The 25,599-nt window shown below is 42.2% G+C and overlaps 1 protein-coding gene across 1 annotated transcript in view; it reads right to left on the bottom strand.

The window, feature by feature from the left end:
* The window catches only part of LOC109315906 (potassium voltage-gated channel subfamily KQT member 1-like), a 148,624-nt gene extending 127,224 nt beyond the window's left edge, over positions 1 to 21,400 (bottom strand). Inside the window, exons 1-4 of the mRNA XM_019543868.1 lie at positions 21,166 to 21,400; positions 20,443 to 20,592; positions 8,136 to 8,214; positions 4,176 to 4,272 (exon numbers count right to left, since the gene is read on the bottom strand). Of these exons, the coding sequence (XP_019399413.1) occupies positions 4,176 to 4,272; positions 8,136 to 8,214; positions 20,443 to 20,592; positions 21,166 to 21,400 (561 nt within the window). The remainder of the gene's footprint in view (positions 1 to 4,175; positions 4,273 to 8,135; positions 8,215 to 20,442; positions 20,593 to 21,165) is intronic.
* Between the last annotated feature and the right edge of the window lie 4,199 nt (positions 21,401 to 25,599).

The following is a 25,599-nucleotide window of genomic DNA, read 5'->3' as shown; positions in this document are numbered from 1 at the left end:
GGGGGGGGGGGGAAGAGGGGGCCATGTGTCCCCCCTACACATTGCCTATCCTTTCTTGCATAATTATTCTTTCTTACATAATCTATTTGAACTGCCTTTTCCCTGATTTGTAGCTGCTTTTTATACCTTCTCTTTCCTTCTCAGATTTACTGCCCTTGTTCCTTTTGAGAAATTCTTTTAATTTTTGAAATGGAAAATTCTTTGTTTTACCTGTTTTTCGCTTAGGCTGTATCTGCTGCTTTCACAAACCTGAGGAAGGATATTTTATGCTGAAAAGCTTGCCTAACATCTGTCCTAACTATAGTGGTCCAATAAAAGATACTACCCAACAGACCTCGCTTCCAACATACCACTATACATCCATTTCCAGCAAAGTGTTCCAAGTGACCCCAAGAGACCTCTCCATTTATTCAACAAAGTCTGGGTTGCAGTGATCAAGTCTTCCTGTAACATAAATTGCATGCACTTCTGATCATGAAGAGTAATGGTACACTTCAGAACTTTGGCTCATAACTATAAATATCTGTTTGCCTCTTTACATGGCAGCCTACAGTCTTGACTAAAATAGTGTTTGCTGTATGTTGTCATATTATACTAAGTTTTTTGTTTTTCTTATTTTAAAGCACAGATACAAAACCCAAGATAAATAAAAAAGAATGGCTAAAATAGGCAATTTTCTCACTTGAGAAATTTATGCATTTTTTATGCCAAAATAACCTGGGTTAGACAATATTTCCACTGAATATAAACAACAGCATATTTGATATGCAAGACTAACCACATAACGATGTTTAATAAATTATGCTTGAATAATTCTGTCAAAGAGCACAGAGGAGCATTATTCACAGCAGGAATTCTAATTTCCAGAAAATACTGCTTCTGATGCCGACTAGCCATCAAACTAAAGTAAACAGTCAGCTTAATTGTGTTCCTGTTTTAAAAGTAAAATGAAATGTGAAAGACTTTGAAAGTGATTGATTCTCTCCCGAAACAACTGTTCACTTTATAGGGTCATAGGAAAGTAGGGCTAGAAGGGACTTCACAAAGTTACCTAATCCAGGACCATCCCTGACCTCTCAGTCAAGTGTTTATCTAACCTACTCTTGAAAAATTCCAAGGGTGGAGATTCCACTACTTCTAAGTGATTTATTCCAATGTCTGACCATCTTTATAGCCAGAAAGTTTCTCCTCATCCTCGACCTAAATTTTCCCTGCTGCAACCTGAGACCATTGCTATTAGTCCTGTCCCCTACAGCCATAGAAAAAAGCCCATCTCCATCCTCTCCACAATTGCCCTTCAGGTATTTGAAGAAGATTTATCAAAATTTTGCCCCTTCACCCACCCTGAGCCTTCTCTTCAAGATAAACAACCCTAACTTTCCTCTAAAGTTAGGCTTCCCAGGCCCATAATCATTTTTGTTGTTCTGTGCTGAACTCTTTGAAATCTGTCTACATCCTTTCTGAAATGTAAGGCCCAAAACTGGACACAGTATTCCACATTAGATCTCACCTTTACCAAATAAAGCAGAAGAACCATTTTCCTTGATGTACAAGTGACACTCCTGATAATACAATCCAATATACTGTTATACAACCCAGTACGCTGTTGGCTTCTTTTTGCAAAAGTATCCTCCTGGCTCATTTTTAGCTTATGGTCTACAGCAGGGATAGGCAATCCCCAGCTGAGTGTGGCATTCAAAGGCACTGTGCTTGGTACTCATGCTTCTGGTTGGATGGCAAGACTACATGGTAACAGAAAGGATTGGGCCCCCCATTGCTCCCCCGTCATCCACCCCTGGCACACCAACATCTTACAAGTTGAAGTTGTGGGTGTTTTTGGCACTGTGCCCAAAATGTTGCTGACCCCTGGTCTACTACTCCTCGCAGTTGGAGTACCGCATCCAGTTCTGGGTGCTGCACTTCAGGAGGGATGTGGACAACATCAAGAGGGTCCAGAGGAGGGCCACTCGGATGATCAGGGGTCAGCAGGGCAGGCCCTATGAAGAGAGGCTACAAGACCTGAACCTGTTCAGCCTCCACAAAAGGCGGCTGAGAGGGGATCTGGTGGCCGTCTATAAACTGGCCAAAGGAAACCAGCAGGCAATGTAAGAGTCCCTGTTCGCCTGAGCACTACTGGGAGTAACAAGGAATAATGGCCATAAGTTGACAGAGTAGATTCAGGCTAGATATCAGGAGGCACTACTTCACAGTCAGGGAGGCTAGGATCTGGAACCAACTTCCAAAGGAAGGGGTGCTCGCTCCTATCCTGGGGTCTGCAAAAGGAGGCTAGATAGACACCTTTCCAGGATTGTTTTGACCCCAGCATTCTTTCCTGCCCATGGCAGAGGGTTGGACTTGATGATCTGTCCAGGTCCCTTCCAACCCTACCAACTATGAAACTACAGTAACATCCAGATCCTTTTCTGCAGTACAGCAGCCTATTCCCCAGTCTGTATTTGTGCATGCAATTATTCTACCCCCAGTGCAGGACTTTGTACTTGTCCTTGATGAATCTCACCTTGTTGATTGTGGAGCATGTCTCTAGTCTATCCATGTCATTTCTGATCCTAGCCATACCCTCCAGAGTATCTGCAGCTCCACCCAACTTGATGTTGTTTGCAGATTTGCTAAGTGTGCACTCAGTCCCATCCAAATTATTAATGAAGATATAAAACCATGCCAGGTAGATCCCTGGAGAATCCCACTTGATACTTCCTCCTACTTAGATATTGAAAACTAATCATTTGGCACATCTATGTGTGTACCCAACTGCACAGTTGTTACTGGGAAGTCATTTAGTACTCACTTTAGCAAGTAAATTAAGTTACTGAGCAGTCCCAGAGATGCATGGGTCATTTCCAACTCTACTGCGCAGCAGGGCTATGCGAAGTAGCTGTGTTTTGATTTGGTTTCAGAGGACAGCAACTCATTTCAGTGTTTCAGATCACTGTGCTGTTTCATTTCAGCCAAATCTGTTTTGAATAGGCTGCAAGCTTCGCATGGCCCTACTGCCCAGCTGGGTGGGGCTTGGGGCTGCAGGACCCCGGTTGGGAGCAGGCCAGGGCCCTGGGTGGCTCATCCAGGAGAGGGGGAGGGCCACTGCCCTCCCAGCAGGCAATAAGACCCCCTGCACAGATCTCTGATCCCTACCATGCCGAGTCGTGGGGCAGGGAAGCAGCACAGAGTGGCAAGCAAGCTTGCTGGTCCCTGCCATGCGACTGCTCTGCAGGGAGCAGACACCCATACTGTGGATCTCCTTGCTGCCAATGCCTGCCCTGCGCTACACCAGATCTCTGCTCCCCGAGCAGCCAGGTCACGGAGCAGGACAGCAGCGTACAGCTGTTTCCCCACAAGCCCAGCTCTGAAACCCTGAAATTTTCTGAAACATTTCCAAAACATGTTCAAAATGTTTGGATATTTCATTTTAGAGATGTTTCTGAGCCTTCTGTTTCAATTCGGATTCAGCCGCAAACACCTCCAGAACAAAACAGCTGCTAAAATTTCACACAGCCCTACTGTGCAGTAGTGCATGGCCACCATGCAGTACCATCAGCATCATGGTTTGTACCCACCGACACTATGGCTATATAGCATCTTGTGGAGATGCAAGCATTGAGAGTGATAATCCAACCAGTTATGTATCTACCCTACAGTACTTTGGTCTAGTCTGCATTTCCTTAGCTTGTTAAAAATGTTGAGAAAGGAAGTGGCAGAAGCCTTGCTAAAATCATGCTATATCAAATCCACTGCTCTCCACCCTCTTCTCTCCCCCCACCCCCTTCTATGGACTTGTCACTTTATCATACAAGGAAATCAGGTTGATCAGGCATGGACCTGCTCTTGGTGAATCCATGCTGGCTGTTCCCTATTACCTTGTTCTCCTCTAGGTGCATCACAATGGAACCTGTAAGAACCTATTCCTGGAGAGATCATGGAACTGAGGTCAGGCTTACTAGTCTATAGTTCTCCAGATGCTCCTTCTCTTTTTTTGAAGACAGGAACTATTTTTCCCTTACCCCCAGTCATCCAGGACCTCACCCAAACTCCACAAGTTCTCAAGGTGGATAACCAATAGCTTCAAAATTACTTCAGCCAGTTCCTTGAGTACAATTTAAAATTGATGAGGTCCATAAGCTTAACATGAAACATATTAGAGATCTTGTAATATCTAGTACCTGACGGTGTATGAAAACAACTGATCCTAAGAGCCTCCAAGTGCCGCCCTGCCGATCTACATGAAGCATGCGTAGTATCTGTAAAAAACGAATTCCCCTAAGAGAAAAATGAAATAAAAATAAAAAGATATCAACAAGATAGAAATATCAAGAGATAAAAGTGATCAATATGTATAAACATGTACCTGAATGTATTTGTAGGTTGTACTCAAATATCAAAAGAGCCTGATTATCTTTCAAGGTACTGAACATCATCTCTACTCAGTCATGTGCCTTGGAGTTAAGGCAACTCAGTACCTTTATGTATTTGAACCAATAAATTTCAATAGTGTTTTAAGAGTACATTATAGCAAAGAATATTTTTTAAATGATTTTTTCTCCCCCAACTCTTAACCCACTTATTTATGTGACCATCAAATGTTTACTTCCCGAGAATAGTATTCACTGGAAGAAAGCAAAGCTTTAAATCCCTTATCTTTGAAACCAAAAACCTGAATGTTCAACTATTATAAAAAGTCACAGTTCTCACTTTTCCTATATTGGTTATCTATATAAACCATACAGATATTATTATGTGACTTATGTATATAAACAGAGCATGTACTTTTGAATTGAGAATATTTGTAATTCGTGAGAAGCCTGCAGAAGAATAATTATTTGCTGAAGTAATTTATGAATAATGTCAATTATTCATAAATTATTCATTCATTCTGGCTGGAATGATCCCACTTTGAGCAGGGGGTCATTTTCAACCCTAATTTTATGATTCTATGATTAATGCAAATGATTTTTTTCTCTATAGCTACTTTTTATCATATCCTTTTCAATTTTTCACTCAACTTTATTGACACCAGTCCTATCCTTTAAAGTAGTCAAGAGAAGGAAAAGGATCATTATTAACTCATCTAGCTTATCCATCTACTGGTATTAGTTACTAGGGCTGTGTGAAGCTTCAGTCCCTGATTCGATTCAACAGAGATTCAGCCCAGTTTGGTGGCTGAATTTCTGAATCAAGTCAGAGGACCCTTTAATCTCTCTAAATCAAATCAGAACCCTCTGAACAGATTCAGAGAAATTTGGAGAGCTGGACATAGACACAGTTTTAAATGTTTTTTCTACATCTCCCTAGGTATCAGCACAGCTCATGAACACTGCAATGCTGGAGCACACGGAGTGTCCCACAGGAGTGCAGGGAGCTCCCTAGCACACTTGGCAGCAGACCCAGAAGTGGATCAGAAGCACTTCTGGTCCACTTCTGGGTTACGCCAGAGAGCGCATGGGGGCCCCTCCCACAACCCCTGGCTCGGCAACTGGTGCCTTTTGGGTCTGGGGGGCAGCCGGGGTCCCCCCATGGCTGATCACCAAGCCAAGGGAGCATGCAAGGGGGCCCCAGTGCACTCCCCAGCAGAGCTGGAAGTGAACCAGAAGTACTTCTGGTCCACTTCTGGATTTGCCGCCAAGCATGTGGAGGGCCCCCCACATTCCTGTGAGATGCATCGCAGTGATCACAAGCTGCACTGGTACCTCTAGATATGTAGAAAAAAAACATTTAAAAGCTGAGTCTGTGTCTGAATTGCTGATTCTCCAAATCAACATCAAATCTTCAGAATCGAAATTGGGGACAATGATTCAAATCAATTAATTGAATCGCCATCCCTGATTCAGGCCAAATCCAAGTTGAATAGGGTCCACTTCACACACCCCTATAAATTACCCCCTAATAATGTATTTTCTAGTGGTTTCTCAAAACTCCCAATCTAATAGGTCTAAAGTTTTGTATAATTCAATTAAAACTTGCCTTCTTTTTACTTATTGCATTATGCTTATGCTTTCTTGTGACACTAATTCACAGGAACCTCAGGTTTTTCTGCAGTGATGTCCATAATCCTATCAAAACTCAAAGGTTTCATGCAGGTGTTCACTATACCCAATCTATAATTACACTGATTTCTTTAAAATGCATGTCTGTAGATCAGGCATTACTTGTGCACACATTTGTTGGTGCCAGGAGCCATGCTGGAAACCTGATCCAAGTGGGGGGAAAGGAGGGCAGGATTAAGGTGGTGGTGGGGATAGCAGGTCTGCAAGTGGGAGAGGGTGGGCAGGGTCAAGGGGCTAAAAAAATAGCCCATCCAGGGTGGGTGGGGTAGGAAGAGTGCAACCCTGGGACTGGGGAAAGGAGCTGGGCTTCAGTGTCAGAGCTATGCTCCAAATGTATGTAGACATTTGATGGATAGAAAATGGAATAGCCCAATCTAATTTAGTTCGCCTCCCCAGTTGAGCTTAGTTAGATCAGGCCAGCCAATTTTTCCACAATCTAACTCCCTGAACTTCTGTACAGATTGCCACATAGATTGATATAACTAGGGTTAGGTCAATCCAAGTGTAACATTTGCACATGCCCAAAGACTAGTATGTTTAGAAAAACCACCTATGAAACCTTTTTCTTCTCTTGGCATTTACTTGTTCTGAGGTTTCCCCAAGCCAAGTCAAATTTAACAGAGCCTCATCTTTCTTGATCTAGTAAACTGGTAAGTTCTGTCCTATAAGACTATGAAGCTGAATGTCAGCATTTGTTTGTCTTTATTGCATTACTGATTCTATGCAGCTGTATTATACTTCAGAACTTAAACTGCAACCATGTAACTTTTGAAAATACTAGCAAAAACAGTATTTACAATAAGGACTAAAACAGAAGCATGCCGATGATATATTCCAATGTCAAAGAGTCCATGTAGCTCCCCAGAAGGGAGGTTGCCTGGAGAACAAAGGGAATGAGGAGTTGAAAACAATTTTTGAATGTTCTAATTTGGCTTTACAATGGACACTAAGACAACATTATGACAGCCCTTGTTTTTTTCTATGGTAAATATTTTAGACGGTTATCAACAAGGTATCCAAGAGCTAACTGGAACATTACACTCAATCTATAGTTTATTATTAAAATATATTTTGGTTTGGATTTGGAGGGAAGGAAAGTGTTTTGAGATGTCAAAATTATGCAGACTTTTAGAAAAGATGCAGGTTTTCTTAGAAGGGATAACCAATGTTGATAGTAAAAAAAAAAAAAAAAGTCTATTGTGATGCATTTGACGATGCTCTATCTTCCCAAAGGATTGAGGGCCTTTGGAGAATGGCTGACAGTATTGTGGTTTGAGCATATCCCTCACTGATCTCAGATTTGCCGGTTTTTTTGGTGAGCCACAAAAATCGCACCTTTTTTCTCACAGAAGGCATACTTGTCTGCAAGGCCTCTGTCTTTATTATTTTGTCAAAGCTTATATGCAAAGGTAGCAGACATTTTGCAAATAGAGTAGACAATGCCCAAAGAAGAGTTATGGGCCTGATCCTAAGCTCTCTCATGTCCCAGAGACCAAAGTATTCATGAGGGCTCTTAGTACATTACAGAAAATGCAGCACTGTTCGCAAGTATGGGCACAAATCAGTAGCAAGCAAATGTATTCTTTTTTACTCTTTATCATTCCTTTCCAGTATTTACTCAGTTTACCCTCCAAAACAAGCTTTCAGTACTTTGAGCAAGCTGAACAAACACTACAAAAAATGAACGTTTCTAGTTCATGTACAGTATGTGTTACTTGTGCCAAGTAAATCTATCAGAGCACAACTGCACTTGAAGTACAGCAGTTACATGCATTTTAAAAAGTACAAAGTGAGTTAAGTGCTATTTGGATTACTTCTTAAATAAAGCATACTCCTACAATAGTCTTATCTCAGGAAGAGAGATGTTTGATCTTTTGTATGGGCCATAATATTTCTTTAGTTGTTTCCTCTTGGTTAGCTCATTCACACCACTCTCTAGCTCCTAAGCTGTGATTGAGGCATAATGGTGTACTGAGGTCTTCATTTATCAGCTTAAGGGCTGATAAATCCCATTTGCAATGAAAACGTTAATGCATGCTTTGGTAATTGTTTAGTGCAACAATCACTAGAAGAACATACCTTATTGCAGATGTGGCGAACACCTGCCCATTTGAGCCTACACTCAGAACAATTATTGAGGCTATCACAACAATAAGATCTGTTAAAAATACATATTAAAATATTAGATTTATACATTTAAATGGTCATTGATTGTGGGACAAAAACAAGCAAACAAAACATCCAAAAGAACGTACGTTAATATGCTCTTTCATCAAAATTAAACTACTAGTTTCATATCTGCAAAACTATGTTTGTTCTAAGATAAGTGAAACATGTTTGGTAAATCGCATACAAATTCACCATTATGTACACTTCAGAAAAAAAACAATACCTTGGTAATCTGACTCAAGGGACATAAAGATAAAAAGTAAGGTTGGCTGATATTAGCACTACAAGGCGTATATAATGCATCTCACACAAATACTTGCACACAAACTATGTGAAAAGAACATTAAAAGTTGTGAAGTCAACTAGTCAAAAATTAAGAAATGCACAATAAGAATGAATTAAGAAGGAACAAGAATGTGAATTATGATATAGCCCTATAATTATAAAACCATATATTCTCCCCACACCACCACCATAGGATGCCTGCCCCATTGAAAGCACAAAATGTAAGGCATTCACTTAGTGGGCAGCCATGCAATATTCTATTTTCTCCTCATTCAGTGCTTTGCCTATTGACCTTATTTATTGTATAGTATTCCAAGGCTGCTTAAGTACAGAATTTTCTAATGATAATGAGTTTTTTTCTAAGACACACATCACTACAGTAACTGAGTGCTTCATAAAACCATTTATTTTTACAAAACCTCATGAGATGAAGGCTAATATAATAAATAAAGGGATTAGGCAGACAAATTAAACAAAAGTTATACATTTTGGGTACCCAATTTAAAATAACTAGGATCTGATTTTTTATACTGCTTAGCTTTATTTAGCATTTTATATGTTCAATGAGCTGCTCCTGCTACCTTCAGCTGCAGATGGAAGCACTCAGCACATCAGATCCCAGGGTCTCACGCTGGGCACACAAAATAAGGAACACAGGATTCACAATTGTTTCTGAAAAGTTTGGCTTAGGTGACTAGATTCATCATCATTGGCAATCCCTTGCAGTTGGGGATGATTATCATCCATGAATGCCCTATCTGTGGGTCTGAAGATGGCTGACAAGGCCAATCCAGGATCAACAGGTTCTACTACAATTTGGGCACATGTTTCTGGTTGGGGTTGATGGCTCTGGATTCTTGATTCAGAAGCATGCCTGATTCTGCTGCTCCTGCCTTTCCATCTTCTGTTGTCATCGTAAGGTTTCAAAGTACTGAAATCCTTGCAGCAGACTTTTCTTCCATTTGAAGTGGTCCTGAGCAACTGTCTCCTATGAGTTGATATCAATGTCACATTTTTTTGAGGTGGCCTTGATGACATCCTTGAAGTGCTTTCTCTGCCCTCCTCTTAAGCGTATGCCTCAACTCTGCTGGGAGAATGAAATTTGCTTCAGGAGTTGGACATCTGGATGACATGGATGGCCCAACTAAGTTTACATCATATGATCATTACCTCAATGCTTGTGGTGTTTACTTGTGAGAGGATGCTAATATGGGTGGGTCTGTCTTCCCATTGGCTTCAAAGGATCTTCCACAGGCAGCATTGATGATACTTTTCTAGCAGCTTGAAGCATCTCCTATACATTGTCTACATCTCAGCTGCATACAGTAAGGTAGGGATCATGACTACTAGATAAACCATTAGCTTGGTTTCAGATCCAACGTTGTGATCTTTGAACACCCATTTCCTCAGGTGTGTGAAGCCTGCACTTGCACGTTTGAAGCAATGTTGGATTTCTTCATTGATGTCAGCCATCTGCCAAAGATGGCTTTCTTTCAGAGAAATACTCAACATTCTCCAGAGTTTCACTGTGAATCTGAATTACTAGAGCTGGAGACTGCTCATTATGAGTGAGTTGATGGAGGACATTTGTCTTCTGAAAATTAAGCATCAGTCCCATTTTCTTGTACATCTCAGAAAATGGTGAAAATCACCTGAAGATCTGCTTTCAAGTGAGTATGCACTACAGCATCATCAATGTACTGGAGCTTGAAGATAGGAAAGAATGTGGAGCCACAGGAAGAGGCCATAACAAGTCTGTTAAATGAGTTCCCTGCTCCTATACCACTTGCTCACTCATTCTCTGGAAGGTAGATTTTTTTTAAAGATAAAGTGAGAGCTGTTTGAAACTGTGTGGTGGTATGAACCGGTGAGCAGGGCTTTCAGAGTTATGTGGTATTGAATTTTCATGTGTGCAACACACACACCTCACCTCTCTCAAAAATCAGCTGCTGGAAATTGGAATATTCATTATATGCAAGCAGTATGGCAAGAGCAAGTCTTGCTGCTTATTGGCTAAAACCAAAACTAAAATCTGCAGGAATTCAAGAAGAGCACAAGAGTGAACAGGCCTGGTTCCCTAGCTGCTGCTACTCAGCTACTTTCTACAAGGAACTCTCTTTTTTCCTTTGTTTTGCCTTTCAAAACTCCAGAGAATCTATAATATGCTGAGGTGTGTTGTATGTGGAAAAATATGGTAAATAGGTCAATAGCATACTCTGTAATTTTTTAGTATAGGTTTACTGATTTCAACTCCACACATGTAGCACGTGTGTGTGTGCTGCTAAATCATTTATAGGTCACCACATCCTTATGTGGATGCAGAAAGATGCAAAGCATTTGTCTATATATAGTGGTAGAAAAGAGAATATATAAAGGAGGCAGAGTTGAGAATGCCAGCTGTTAAGGGTCTCTGATATTTTCCATTGTAAAAATGGAGTTTTCAGGTGCTTATAGCTGACCTTTTAATTATTTGGGCTTAAATTTTCCATTTGGGTATTTAGCCCCAGTCCAAATATTTCTGGGAAATTCCCCCTCCCCCTGCCCCATAAGCTACTGAATACAGGTGACTGGGAGAAGAGACAGGGTACACAAAGAAAGGACTGAAATGAAGACAGGAGAGACATGGGGACAAGCTTCAGAAGAATGGTTAGAATGCACCTCCCCTTCTTCCACCTACCTCCAAGTTTACAGTAGAGCTCAAGGTTCCAGTGTCCTCATTCCTCTACTGTGATAATGATCAGCCTCTTAGAGAAGCAAACTGAATGCTTGCAATTTGGCTGCACCATAGGCCTACACTCCCTCCTCTAGCAGGGGAGGGAGATGGCTGCCTATGTCAGAGAGATGGGAGGGAGAGAGGATAATAACTTACCTCTCCGATAAGCAGTGCCTACCAAGGGGAGATGGATGGATAAAGGGTTGGAGAGAATATGCAGTGCCTTCTGTATGGGAGAAAACAGGGAGGGCTGTAATGGGGATCAGTGGCACGGTGCAAGGAAGGAGCTGCACCAGGCCTAATCACTTGCTACTAATCCCAGGTGCTGTGGGTTGGAGCTAGTCACTGCAGGGTTTGGATCTGACCTATAGGTGGTAGGTTCTTCTACTGTCATGTCTACTATGGAACCTCCATGAAAAAACTGCTGAAACCCATCCCTCTAAAGTTGTTACACACAGAAAATTACGATGTACCCCTGCTACCAGTTATCACACAAGTTCAAGATACAGATCTTAGATGGTGGATCTAAAGGTTCCAACACTTTTGATGACTCATGTAGGTGTCCAGACGTTAACCCAAAATGTCAACCACTCAAAAGTTGAAAAATGCCAGAACAAAGACTGCTGCTGCCATTTTAATTATCTGATTGTACCACTTTTTTCCCTACATAATCCCTTCTGCATTCATTACACAGGATAGACCTGGTCTAGATATGAACTATGGTTGTATAGCAAAGGATGCTATTGTCTGTGGAACTGTTGTTGCATTTGTTGCAATAACTGGAATATTGTAAATGAGGCAGGAGATTGCCTCTTGGTAATGGCCATGGGGATGTTATCATGGGAAACTGGTTTCCCTGCCACTTGTGCCAGTGTTTCTATGTGGTGCTAGTCTAGTCAGGCAGCAGAGCTGTGCTACTACCCAGCATGTCCACAGGTGGCTGACAGTGGAATGACCTTCAGGAAAGGCCACTTATTTCTTAAGTGATGAATAAGCAGTCATGGACCATTCACTGGCAGCACCACCAGGATGTGGTGAGGACAGTAGATGGTAATGCTTTCCTCCCTGAAAAACCACGTACGGCAAAAGCTGTGTTAACCAGCATGCCAACTTGTAAGGGAAAAGTGAAACTGGAAGTGCCCACACTGTGGCACTTCCGGTTTTGCAGAGCCTCCAAAGCTTGGGGGAAAGCAGCCCGTGCCCAGGAAATAGCAGGCTGCACGGGTCCCCCCTCCCTATCCCTCAGGGCCCACAGAAGGGGGGGCAATGTGGTGGGAGGGGCAGCAACATGGCAGGAGGGGCAGCGACATCCCAGATGCAGCGGGACATCTATAGTCCAAAGATGCCTGTTTGGGCCGATCAGTTATCTGGTATATGTTGTTATCCGGCACCCTCCATACCCCGTGGGTGCCGGATAACAAAGCTTTTACTGTATATCCTTTCGACAGTGCTGTAACATGGTGAGTACAGGTTACCACTATAATAAGCCTGTCCAGATCCCAACCATGGGCCTACAAGCTCTCAACGGCAGAGGATGTGGAAGAATATGTTAGAATCTCAGTGGCTGCAAAGGTGGATAAAGGCTGCAGTAGAACAAGATTTTCAATTGTCTTGGCCTACTTGCCATTGGATCCAAGGTCCTGTACTGTGAGGAACCACTTGGAAGCTGATGTGTAGTAGCTTCTCCATGATAAAAAGAAATCATGCACAAACATCTTCCATGAAAATCGCTTTAGCTCATTTTTTCAAGCCCTTTGGCAACCAGCTGGTGATGATGGGAGAAGGATGGTCAGGCCTGAAAGTTTCTAGTCAAGAACTGGCATGAAGGCAGCAGTTACAACCAGGATGTCTAGCACTTGGAGGCAGGAGTGCGATTCGGCAGCTGTAACTACAATTGAGCAACCCTCTTTAGAATCCACTCTGCTCACCCTACTTGGGGTGGGAGCTAGAAAAGGTGCCTTAAATATAGTCTGCCTACCTTTTTTCCTGACTGTATAACTGCATCCAGTGGGATCACCTTTACATTAGTCAAAATCAACAAAGATACACAATCCATTTTGGGACCTAGAACATCAGGACACAATGCTGCACAATCCTGATGATGAATGCCTAGAGTACCACAGTGTAATTGTGGCTCAAATTTAGGTGACACAACATTGACATGTTGTACTGAGCAAGACCTGGCAAGTGGGAGACAGGCAGCTCAAAGGACATATACCCTCATCTGGAACGGTAAACAGGAAGGAGAACACTAATTTCATGAAGCTGACCTTGTCATTAAGAATGAACTTGTATACCAATTTAATGAGTTCCCTATCAGAATTAATAAGCACTTCATGATTTTATCTCAAATTGGCAGAGAGCCTATATGCCACTGTCATCAGTGTGTATGCCCCGACTCTTGATACCATTGATGAAACCAAGGAGGAATTCTATGCCAACCTTTTGACATTCTATGTCCTTTCTGACATTCTGGAGGGAGGATGAACTTATTCTGCTCAGTAAATTTCAATGCCAGAGTCAGAAGGGACTTGAACCTCTGCAAGAGAAACATCAGTAAGGAAGGACTGGGAAAAGTTAACTCCAAAGGCACCCTCCTCTTGACCCAAATGGATGGATGGCAGAATGATGCCAACTGCAAGCAAAATAAATTGAAATCACCAAAAATCCAAGACAGAGGTCTAAAGGAGGACCCATGCTGTGAAGAACAGATGGTGGGAAGACCAAGGAGAGTCAACTTCTCACTGACATCCATGATATGCATGGCTTGTTTAGTGCCAGTAAAGCCATCTATAGTCCAAGCACTCAGGGAAAAACCCCCTTGAGACCTAAGGATGACAGAAAGCTGATCAAGGAAAGGGGAGCAATGAACATTAAATGGGAGGGAGCATTTTGAAGACCTTCTCAATAAAAACTGTTTTTGATGGGAGTGCTCCCAATTCCATCCCACAATACTTAGTCAGAGATGATCTTGGAATCCTTCCAACCCTTGATAAGATAAGGAAAACCATCAAGCAGATGAAGAATGGCAAGGCATCTGGAACAGATGAAACCCCTGCCAACATCTTCAAGCAGGGGGAGAGAGGGGCTTACATCATGGCTCTGTGCCTTCATCTTAAGGAACTGGAATGATGAGGAAATCCCAGATGACCTTAGGGATGCCATGACTGTGACAATCTTCAAGCTCCACGGGGCTGTGGAGCCTCCAGTCACTGGGCTCTACTCCAAGCAGCTCCACTAGCCCCGTGGTGCTCAGCCCAGTGGCAGGAGGTGGAAGAAGAGCTTGTGGCAAAGCCACTTGGACTGCAGCCCTGGCCAGTGGCTCTCCCCTGCCTCCTACTGCCAGCCTCAGGTCCATGGGCCTGGTGGAACTGCTCCCACTGTCCCTCTGAAATGGCGAAAAAGTAGTCAAAATGAAATGGTGCTGTTTCGCACAGCCTAATGTCTACATGAAATATTTACTGCCAAGTAGACTAATTAGCTCCATAGAAAAATCTCGCATTTACATGTGTGGCTCTATAAAGCTGCAGGAAACTAGTTAACTCCACAGCAGGATAGGACTTGTAAATGCATATATTATCCTGCTGCATTGTCTTTTTACTCCACAGTAGCACACATGTAAATGTTGACGTGGCTGGCTGGGGCACAAGAGTGCTTCAGTGCCTGCCAGCTAGCCCAGCACTAGAAAACCCATACCCCAGCTAGCCCCTCTACAGTAAGTTGAGCTGTGTTGGAGCAGCCCTGGGCTGGCAAGTTAACCCCCTGGGCTCCCTACAACCCAGGACTGTTCTGACCCAGCTCAGCATACTGTGGTCCTGGGAATGTGTGTAAATGCAGTACTGCTAGGACCAATAAACTGCAGCCTAATGTGCACTGGAATTAATTGCTGTGCACTAATAGCATGTGAAAATGCACCCAGTCATTTAAATATGATATTAGTGTAGACTTACTGAATCACAATAGTTTGATTTTTTATACTCCCTTCTCACTTTCCCAGTGGTTAGCCCAAGCTGTTCTTTATTTTTATCTACTCCTGTCTAGTTGCCTTCTATCAAGCCTACATTAATGACCATGGTTCTGACATGGTCTGCTTTCTTCAATGTTAAGGTAAAAACAACCAGGCTTCCAAAAGGCATTATGCTGATGATTCCCTGTTTCAACAAAACAAACAGTATTTGTACCTCTTATATGGTCATGAACCCTTCCCTCATCTCATCCTCATTTACTCTTAATCATTCTGAATTACATTAAAAATGTTGCAGCCCTGTACACACAATTTGCCAATACTCAGCATTTAAGGTATGTGTATCCTTCAAGTGGCTATATAAACACTGACTACTACAAATATGCAGTGTCAGAATACTGAATGGAGAAATTTGAAAAAAGTTTGAAAGACTTACTCTTTTGCAATACATTTATATTGCTTCACCTTCTAACTCAGGAAGTGCTCCAAACTAGGTGAATCAGAGTTAGATGAACAATGTATTTTATTTTCCCTAATGAATATTAAAACAAAATATGAAGTACATTTTTACCAATGTGTAAAGTTGTCACATTAATTTTCAAGGGTGGTTATTGAAAATGTAATTTCTCATTAAAAATTTGGTTTTATCAAAAGGCCATTTTCTGTCAAAAAAAGATCCAACAAAAAATTTGACCATTTCCAGTCAATTACCTCCTTTTATAATTGCTTCAGAACACAGACTTACTAGGACAAATATTCAAAAACAGACATATTCCCTACATATGATTAGCTCCATTAAAGATCCCACTGCAAATCTATATTTTTCAATTTAAAAAATGGCTTGTAAAAATATATTAAAACAAAATCTATACTTCTTTGTGGAAATATGTCTAATTGGTTTCAAATGGAAAGATTTCCCAGGTCCAAAGTGGAATTTCCAGTTAAACCAGTGGAAGATTCAATAGTTAGGGCACTCACCTGGGATGTGGAAGGTTATGGGTCAAATGTCTGCTCCAGTTTAAATGTAATTACTTATATAAAATGGAACAGTTCCAAGAAGAGGGACAGAGATATCCACTTGTGAATGAATAGCCAATAAGCATTCTGTGGTTAAGTATCTGGTAAGCAAAGTACTTATCCACAACCTGGTTCAAAATCCCTCATTTCAATATTTGCGGGAATCATGTTGTATGCTGAAAACATTTATTATGCAGTAGGTGGCAGTGTGGTGGACTATATTATTATACATAAACATGGATCAGATCTTCAGAAATTCATGGTTTAAGCAAAAAGAAATGATAAGAGTTTTCAGGGGGAGAGGTGCCGAGACTACAGAAACATCAACTTAGGACAAAAGTATGTAAACAAGAGCAAGAAGATTAAGGTGCAAACATATCGGACCAAGGGATTAGGAACTAAAGAAAAAGGGAACATAGACAGTTTTGTGTTTTGGGAACTCCTAGTAAAGTTGTGGAAGTTTCAAGACCAGTCTTATCCATTTCTGGAACTCAGTAAAAGGAGATGCAATGAGAAAAACAGGGAATATAGAAGAGAGCATGAGAAAGGGTTTCTTTGCTAAATGGACTAATCTGCTGGAGCCAACTAGCATAGCTAGAATCTCCCATGCTACCCTAGCTGCAAGTTGGCTTGTAATTACTGTGTGGGTACAGTCATTAATAAGTATCCTAAACTTATTATCTAATGTACATAGTTATTGGAAATAATATTCTAGAACGTTCACTTAATATAGTATAACTGTTACTTGGCCTTTGAATTTAATAAAGGAAGTTAGCCGAATTACGGATGTGGTCAATTGAATCGACCAGTAGTCATGCATAGATAGAGCAAGATTTCCCATGTCTTAGATGAGAGCCCTCACCACTGTTTATTATCAAGGGGTAAGTAAGTCTCTTTCTCTGGTTTAAATTAAAAAAAGACAGACAAAAAAAGAAAAAAAAAGAAGGACTGTGAAAGATCTTGGGTTTCCTCCCAAAAAAGAACAGAAAACAACTTGAAATTGTCTGGTCACTGCATGTAAATGAAGCAGCAAGAGCTTGTACCAGCAACCTACCACTTGACAAACATTTTAATACACTTCATTTGTTTGGTTTTTTATGCATTCAGACTTTCACATGGAGAGTCAAGAACAGTATGCCATCTCTCCATATTGTTCATTATATTTAAAGACACATTTAAGAGCACTTGTATTTCTGAAATTCTACTTCAGGATTCATACAGGTAGTGAAAGATCCCACAGAACACTGTAGAAGTTCAGCTCACAGTTTCCCTCTCCAGCCTTATCCAAAGCTGGAAGACGAACCCCAATGAACTGAAAATATAAGTTTCCAGATCTCTCATGTAAAATGAGGGGACACAAGCATTAGGGCTGTGTGAAGCTTCGGTCCCCGATCCAATTTGGTGGAGATTTGTCTCTACAAATCAAAACTGGAACTCTCCAAATTGATTCGGAGAGATTCAGAAAAATTCAGTGATTCGGATATGGACACAGCTTTAAATGTTTTTTCCTACATACCTCTAGATAGCAGGCAGCTCATGAACACTGTGATGCTGGAATGGATGGAGCACCCCACAGGAGCGTTGGGGGGAGGGGGGGAATCTCCAGTGCACTCGGCAGCAAACCCAGAAGTGGACCAGAAGCACTTCTCGTGCACTTCTGGGTCTGCTGGAGAGAGCGTGGGGACCCCCCCCCCCCACTCCACGCCCTCCCCCCTGGCTTGACAACTGCTACTTCCTGGGTCTGGGGGGGCACCTGGGGTCCCCCCCACAGACAAATCACTGAGCTGGAGGGATGCAGGGGGGCCCTTGCGTGCTCCCCACCAGACCCAGAAATTCCAGGTTCACCGCTGAACACACAGGGGCTCCTCCTGTGGTCCTCTGGGATGCTCCATCTGCCCCAGCATCACAGCATTCATGAACCATGCCTGATACCTTGAGGTATGTAGAAAAAATATTTAAAAGCTGTGCCTGTGTCCAAACTGCTGATTCTAGAGAGCAGGGTTGGCCCCGCCCTTCTGCTTCCTAGCTGGAGCAGTGAAGGCTGGCTTACAGGCCCCCCAGACAAACCTTGATTGGGGTCGGGAGCCAGGGAGGGGGGTTAGACTTCCCTTCCCAAGTACAGAGCTACCCTTGGGGCAGCAGGAAGAGGAAGCAAACACACATCCCAGGCTGACTATGTGCCAGAGAGCCATGCTGTAGCACACCCCTCCCCCTTGCCCAGCTTCTGGCTTGAGCCAGTGCAGATATGTGGCTACATTTCCTGAATCCAAAGCAAATGTCTGTTCATTTGCTTATTGGTTCAATCTTCGCAGCTTAGACTAGCCTGCAAAGACTGAATCAATTCAACCTCTGGCTTTTGCCTATTTGTACTTAGCCCTGGTGTTATTTCTGTTACTGTAGGTGGTATGCAAATTTATATGAAGATGTATGCCCTTCAACAAGTGTTTATAAACTAAATGGGGTTAGGAGCAAAGGAAAGGAAAGGGTATAACAAGCAAACCACAAAACACATGCATAGTTACTTTTTTCACCTCCTCCTCCTTCCTACATAATACACTCAGAACTAACCCTCTGCTCCCTCCTCAACTCTGTTCAGCTGCCCCATTATGTCCTCCCATCCACATTGTCTGCTTCCTAGTATATATTAAAACCTTGCCTGAGAAATAAGGGTTAGGGGAAGATGATGAATGTAAAAAGTTAGGTGACTAAGGACCGTTGTGATGCCCCCTATAGGGCACCACATCCCTGCCAGGCTCTCTCTCTTCCCCATCTCTCAAGATCTTTCCTTGTTTTCTCATCTTGATGGAAACTTCATGAAAAGGGAGGCTGCCCTCAGAGACTGATGAGCCTAAGGTGCTCCTTTTCCTCAGGTGTTCAACTCTCCCGATCTTCCTGGGTTTAAGGGCTTAATTCATGGTTCCAACCATTCCTTGCACCGTACCCATGCCTCACAGATGTTGATATATCATCACTCAGTTAGGACACTTGTCCCCTAAAGCCACCAGGCCACCTCAGGCCTCTACGTTGAGGCTTCAGCCTTCCCTGCTTCTGCTACTCTACTCTAGCTGGTCCCTTAGCCAAGGCCCATTTATCTGGAGCTGGCTTCCAGGCTTCAACCCTTATCTTGCCCTACAGGACCTTTATCTCTGCCGCACTCAGGTTCCAGGCCACCTGGCCCTAAACTCTGCCCCTCATTGAGTTGAGCTATCTGCACCAATCTTGGGCTCTAAGTCCTCTGACTCCAAGTTCAAACCTCCTCTGAGCTATCTCTACCCTTCCTGAGCAGTACTGGACTCCCAAGACCCTGTCTACACCTTGATCCTGACCCCTGGAAGGGCTCAAGGCAGTCATGTGACCCTCGGGCATTAATGGGACCTCCAAACTACCCATTTCTAGTACAACCAGAACTACTGGTTAAAATACAAACACAAATGTAAACCTTTTGTCAGCAATACAAACACCCAGCCCACTGGCTGCCTATCATACTTCTTCCAGGCCCTGAATCAGGTCCCTCAGGTTGTCTTCCCAAAGCGCCCTGCTAGGCAACCATCAGTATCAGCCATTTCAAAGCAAGGCTTCTTCACCCCACTGCTTCCCAGGTCTACCTCCCTGCTCTGGCTCATAGTCCTGAAGAAGTGCTCCTTTCTGGTTGTGTGAATCCCCTGTCAACTGACTTGACCATAGAACTTTTCCTTAACCTCCACTCTGCTGGTTGCCTGTGCTACAAAAATCCTGCCCTTAATGGGGCTACACCACTTCCCCTGTTACAGTGACCAAAGATATCTAAAAAGTAAGGGGAAAGATTCTACCACAAGGAAATTCCCCACACCATCTTAGCTATCCTCTACAGGAATATACAGATACTGCTGCTCCCTCTCCTCCCCACCAGGGAAACAATATATGGATAGGATTATCCCTGATCAATTAGTGTTATGCATAGGACAGAAGACAAATCTATAAATGTTCTTTCATGAAATTCAGTATTAGTTCTACAGTTTATTAGTATTATAGTACCACCTAGCTCAACTGAGCTCAAAGCTTACTGAGCTGGGCACAGTACCAACACATTGTGAAAGAGAGTCTCTGCCCCAAACAGGCAAGTTAGCCAAGTTGAAGAGAATGACAGAGTAAGACAGACAGAAGAATTCAAGTCTATTGTTATGGTCTCGTGCAGTAACTCAAAATTTGCTCCTTAAACTAGATACTAAATAGAGAAGTGTCAAAAATAGGACTCTTACCAATAATTGATATTGGCTTTCTGGCAAAACGTACTCTTCCCTTCAAGCCAACATATTTACTTCTGCAACCTGCCGACCATAGCCGCACCACATATTCAGCACCAAAAAATACAACCAGAACAATTTCCTGCAGGAATTGAAAAATATAAGCTGTAAATATTGTATTTTGTTAAACTACAATTTGTAACTTAAATTTCTCTCCTCCTTCTCAAATCTCTTCTACAGATAACCGCAACAAGGTTTTTGCTGCCTTTTTTTTTTTTTTATTGGAGGGGAAGCGGGATAGGAGAGAAGCATTCGTTTCTTTGTTTAGTAGCAAATTAAAAATGGAACACTGCCAGAACATTTTTACTTGTAGAGAGAAATACTCATCAGCATAATTGAATGAGGCAGAAATCTGGCCCTGAGTTCCATATTGCTTGAGCAGAAAGCTCAAAGCTGAGGGTGCTTTCCCATTCCCTTCTGCCATTATTGTAACAGGGTGTACTGAGAGAAGTCATAGCACACATCATTTTACTTTGTTGAATTATTCATTAAGTAGTTAAACACCAAGGGGTGGGAAAACAGCTCATTATTTGTTAGTTGTTTTTTTTTTTTTTAAATAAATGTGCTTCTAAGTAAAGGTAAGAATCATAAACTGAAAATTAATTAACTAGTGTGTATGCAGAAAATTCAATACATCATAAAAATTTACTTGGCAATCTAAAGCTTATTATTGCTTACTTATATTTAATGTAATGCTCTGTGAAGAATTTGACACTACCTTATATCCAGCAGCTAGGTCACCAAGATAGAGGGAAATTTTTTGACCAATATGTAAAAGGAAGTGGATTATTTGAAGACTACAATTTATGTAGACTGAGGCAAACTTCACTTCCCCCTTGCTTTCCTCTACCACGTTTGCAATGTGGTTGTCTAAGCACACAATTTCTTGGATGGTTCCCAGTCCAAAATGCATTCAGTAACTCGAAGCTACCAAACATCTAATTTGCAAACCCATAATAAGCTTTGAAAAATATTTGCAGTTATGTTTGAATTAAAATGTAATCTGCATCTTGGGAGTTCTTAAAGCACAGAAGAACACACAGCTACATTATGATTTTCACTGAACACCAAAAGGAAGCTATACAGAGCAGTAATTACAAGATCAAGCGGAGATTGTAGCAATTTAAAACTAGGGAGGAAAGAATAGGTTTGGGTAAAAGAACCACCAGTTTAAGGAAAGCAACTAAAAATTTACAGGAGCTCCCTGTAAATCCCACTCACTGAATTTGCTCAAATTTTTAAACAAACTCAGTAACCAAAGTTCATTGAAATTTGTCAGGTCTTTTATTCAGAAGGACTGTCTTAATTTCATAGAATCATAGAAAATTAGGGCTGGAAAGGACCTCAGGAAGTCATCTAGTCCAATCCCCTGCTCAAAGCAGAACCATCCCCAATCAGATCATCCAAGCCAAAGCTGTCTAGTTGAGTCTTAAAAACCTCCAAGGATAGAGATTTCACCACCACTCTAGGTAACCTGTTCCAGTGATTCACCACCCTCCTAGTGAGAGAGTTTTTTCTAATACCCAATTTAAAACTTTCCTGGCTGCAACTTGAGACCATTGTTCTTCATTCTGTCATGCCACCACTGAGAACAGTCCATCTCCATCCTCTTTGGACCCACCCTTCTGGTAGTTAAAGGCTTCTATCAAATACCCCCCATCTTCTCTTCTGCAGACTAAATAAGCCTAGTTTCCTCAGAAGTTATGAGCCCCAGACCCCTAACTATTTTCATTGTCCTCTGCTGGACTCTCTCCAACTTGTCCACATCCTTTCTGTAGCAGGAGGCCCAAAACTGGACACAATACTCTGGGTGTTGCCTCACCAGTGCAGAATAGAGAGGAAGAATCACTTCCCTCAATCTGCTGGCAACGCTCCTACTAATGCAGCCCAGTATGCTGTTAGCTTTCTTGGCAACAAGAGCACACTGTTGACTCATAACCAGCTTCATAGGTTATGCATGGGGGGGGAGGCATGTGTCGTCCCTGAAATTGGCCCTCTCTGGCCAGGGAGTGGGGAACACTGGCTGGTGCTCCTCCTGAGAAGCACCGGCAGCGCTTCCGGTTTAGTCAGCAATTGTCCACTGGAGGACCCCTCCCCAGTCAGAGATAGGCTGCTGGTGCCCCCCCAGACTCAGGAGGCAGCAGTCGCCAATGCCCAGCTTATTTTCCACTGTAACAACCAGGTCCTTTTCTGCAGACCTGCTGCTTAGCCACTTGGTCCCAAGCCTGTATTGGTACATGGGATTGTTCCATCCTAAGTGCAGGACTTTGCACTTGTCCTTGTTAATCCTCATGCCATCTCTTTTGTCCCAATCCTCCAATTTGTCTATATCACTCTAAATCCTAGACCTACCCTTCAGCATATCTACCACTCCCCACAGCTTGGTGTCATCCAAAACTTGCTGAGGGTGCACTCCATCCCATCTTCTACATGATTAATGAAAATATTAAACAATACTGGCCTCAGGACCAACCCCTGGGGCACTGCACTTGATGCCAGCTGCAAACTAGACATTGGGTCATTGATCACTATCTGTGTCGAGCCCAGTGACCCAGCCAGCTTTCTATCCAAGTTACAATCCATTCATCCGATCAATACTTCTTTAGCTTGCTTTCAAGAAAGTTGTGGGAGACCATATCAAAAACCTTACTACGGTCAAGGTATATCAGGTCCACTGCTTTTCTTATATCCAGAGCCAGTCATCTCATCATAGAAAGCAATCTGGTTAATCAGGCAATTTAGGTTTCTATAACCATTTTGGGTGTGTGCTTACATGCACATTGGTAGTATGCATACTGCCATCAACTCACCACACACACACAAGGAAGAAAGATCATGGTTTCTTCTCAGCATGAGGTCTGCTTTAGATCAGATAAATTACTTTTATATTGCCTGATCTCAACATGCACCACATATTAGAGTGGCCATCATTATTCTATTACTTATCATTTAGAAATAAATATTTTGTCAAAAAGCATGTGTGGTGTGGCAACCTCCCATTGTAGTTTGTGAACCAAATGTTGTGTCAAAGTAGAATCAACCAATGCTATGCCTTTGATTAGGCAAACTTGTTCTTTAAAGGAGGCAAGATCTTTGTCTTTTCTGATGACAGCTCTGTCTAGTGATTTAGAGGTAGAAGCACCTCACTTAGGAGAACATTTTGAAGATAGCCACTTCTTTCTTGCCTTCCAACACTGTTTGGGCATACCCCCAGGATACCTCTGTAAAACTTAACATTCACACTATGCCCAAGTACAGACATTACAGTTTTACTGGTGCAAGTGATTGCAAACTGGTCTATACCCACAACAACAAAAAAAATCCAGCATACTGGTTTACAAATGGCAAAAACATTTTCCCTCCTCTCCCTCAAACAAAGGGGAAGTGTGTGTTCGATTCACTACCAATCTAAACTACGCCTCTTATAGAAAACCATATAACTTAGATTGATTCCATCTTGAACTTTTTTAATGTCTGTACCTAGCCTATGTACAGAGACCTGCTGAATTCATGGCAGAAGTGGGCTACAGTGAATCTTGCAGGTTTAATCTTTCAGGTTACCCAATGGGCCCACCCCCATCAATTGACACGGGTCCCACCACTCATTCCTGACAGACAGGGGGGCAAAAACGTGGCTTTAAATATAGCACTGTTTTTGCCTCCCAGCCAGTCAGCAACGAACAACAGGACCATTGGGGCCCCTCAGGCAATCAGCAAGGGAGAAGGGGGTGTGCAGGGGGACCTGCAAGAATGAAGGAGCTGCCACACAGCCCACTTCTGCCATGAAGTCAGAAGGTCCCTACCTACATGTGCCCAGACTCAGCAACAAGGTAGAAAAAGCGAACAGGGTTTGTTTCACAGCAGTAATTCCTGGTTCAGCCAGAAAGTGATATAGATTTGACCTTGGACGTAGAGTAAAAGCTTGCAGACTGAAGAGACTGAGTTGATAGCTCTAGCATACACCATGGAAAGGGCAAAATGATTAGGACAACTGAAACAAGTGTGCCATACCAATGGAACAAAAAGCACACTTCCCTTCCTTCTTGGTATAAGCATCTCTGACTCAAATTTTATGAAGACTATTAACCTTGGAAGAAACAGAGTATTTCAATGGAAATAATCTGATGAAAATGCTATGTGGGGTTCAACTAAGAATTTCCACTAACAAAAATATTAGGTATAGGAGCTGAGGAACCAAAGGATTTGTAATTTTGAGAATTTTACTTGTGGTTACTACTGGAAGTTTTCTAAACATTTGAATAAGAGTTGTGTGTTTAATCAGTAAGATCTTTGTCCTCAGAACAGGTTGCACAATGTATGGTTCCACACCAAACCAGATTCTATCACATCCTTTGAAGCACTATTTAAGTCAATGAGGTTCACACAGAGGTAACTAAGGACAGAATAAGTCTTTGTTAGAAGAAGAAAATGCCCTCTTCCAGAAATGTGAAATGAATTACTGGTCTCAATCCATTTCTTAGTGGACAGAGAACTGCATCACCAAAACCACAGCAGTTAACACATTCGTTGGCAGTCTAAACAGAAAAGCCAAAGATCAAATGGGCTTAGAAACTGGACAAACATCACAGCTCTATAGGTGGTCCTTCCAAATCAGGAAGTAGAAATATTGTGGTAGCAGTATTGTGCAAGCATGTAGTGCTTCTGGGTACATTTGCCCCAATAGAAAGAATTCATCCATTTCCAAGGCTGTCAAATCAATCAACATTCACCTCACTCAATTTACCTTCAAATTTTAAGGAAAATCCACATCCTCTTCCTATGCACACATTGGAATACTTTTATTTATTACATCTGATTCACCTCTGGTTTCTGCTAAGGAAAATGTAACTTTCTGGATGGTTAAAAATCTGTTCTCATTGAAGTGGGCAAAGTGCATTGGGGAAGTGAGGATCAATGTGTGTGCAAAGCTAAGAAAACAGCACAAATTAAAAATGAATACCTGAGAAAGGTGCATCAGAGAGAATAAGCCAGATATGTCTCTGGTTTAATTCAACTGTAGTCACAACTGACATCTATTTTTGAGAGGGATTTCCAACCTCTAAAATATTCCAAATCTCCTATGTCATACCCACTTCCCACCACCACCCCACC

The sequence above is a fragment of the Crocodylus porosus genome, unplaced genomic scaffold (genome assembly GCF_001723895.1).
Source record: "Crocodylus porosus isolate Cpor-Errol unplaced genomic scaffold, CroPor_comp1, whole genome shotgun sequence".
Classification (NCBI taxonomy): domain Eukaryota; kingdom Metazoa; phylum Chordata; order Crocodylia; family Crocodylidae; genus Crocodylus; species Crocodylus porosus.
Note: the sequence above shows the minus strand (reverse complement) of the source record. Positions and strands in the feature narration are given on the sequence as shown.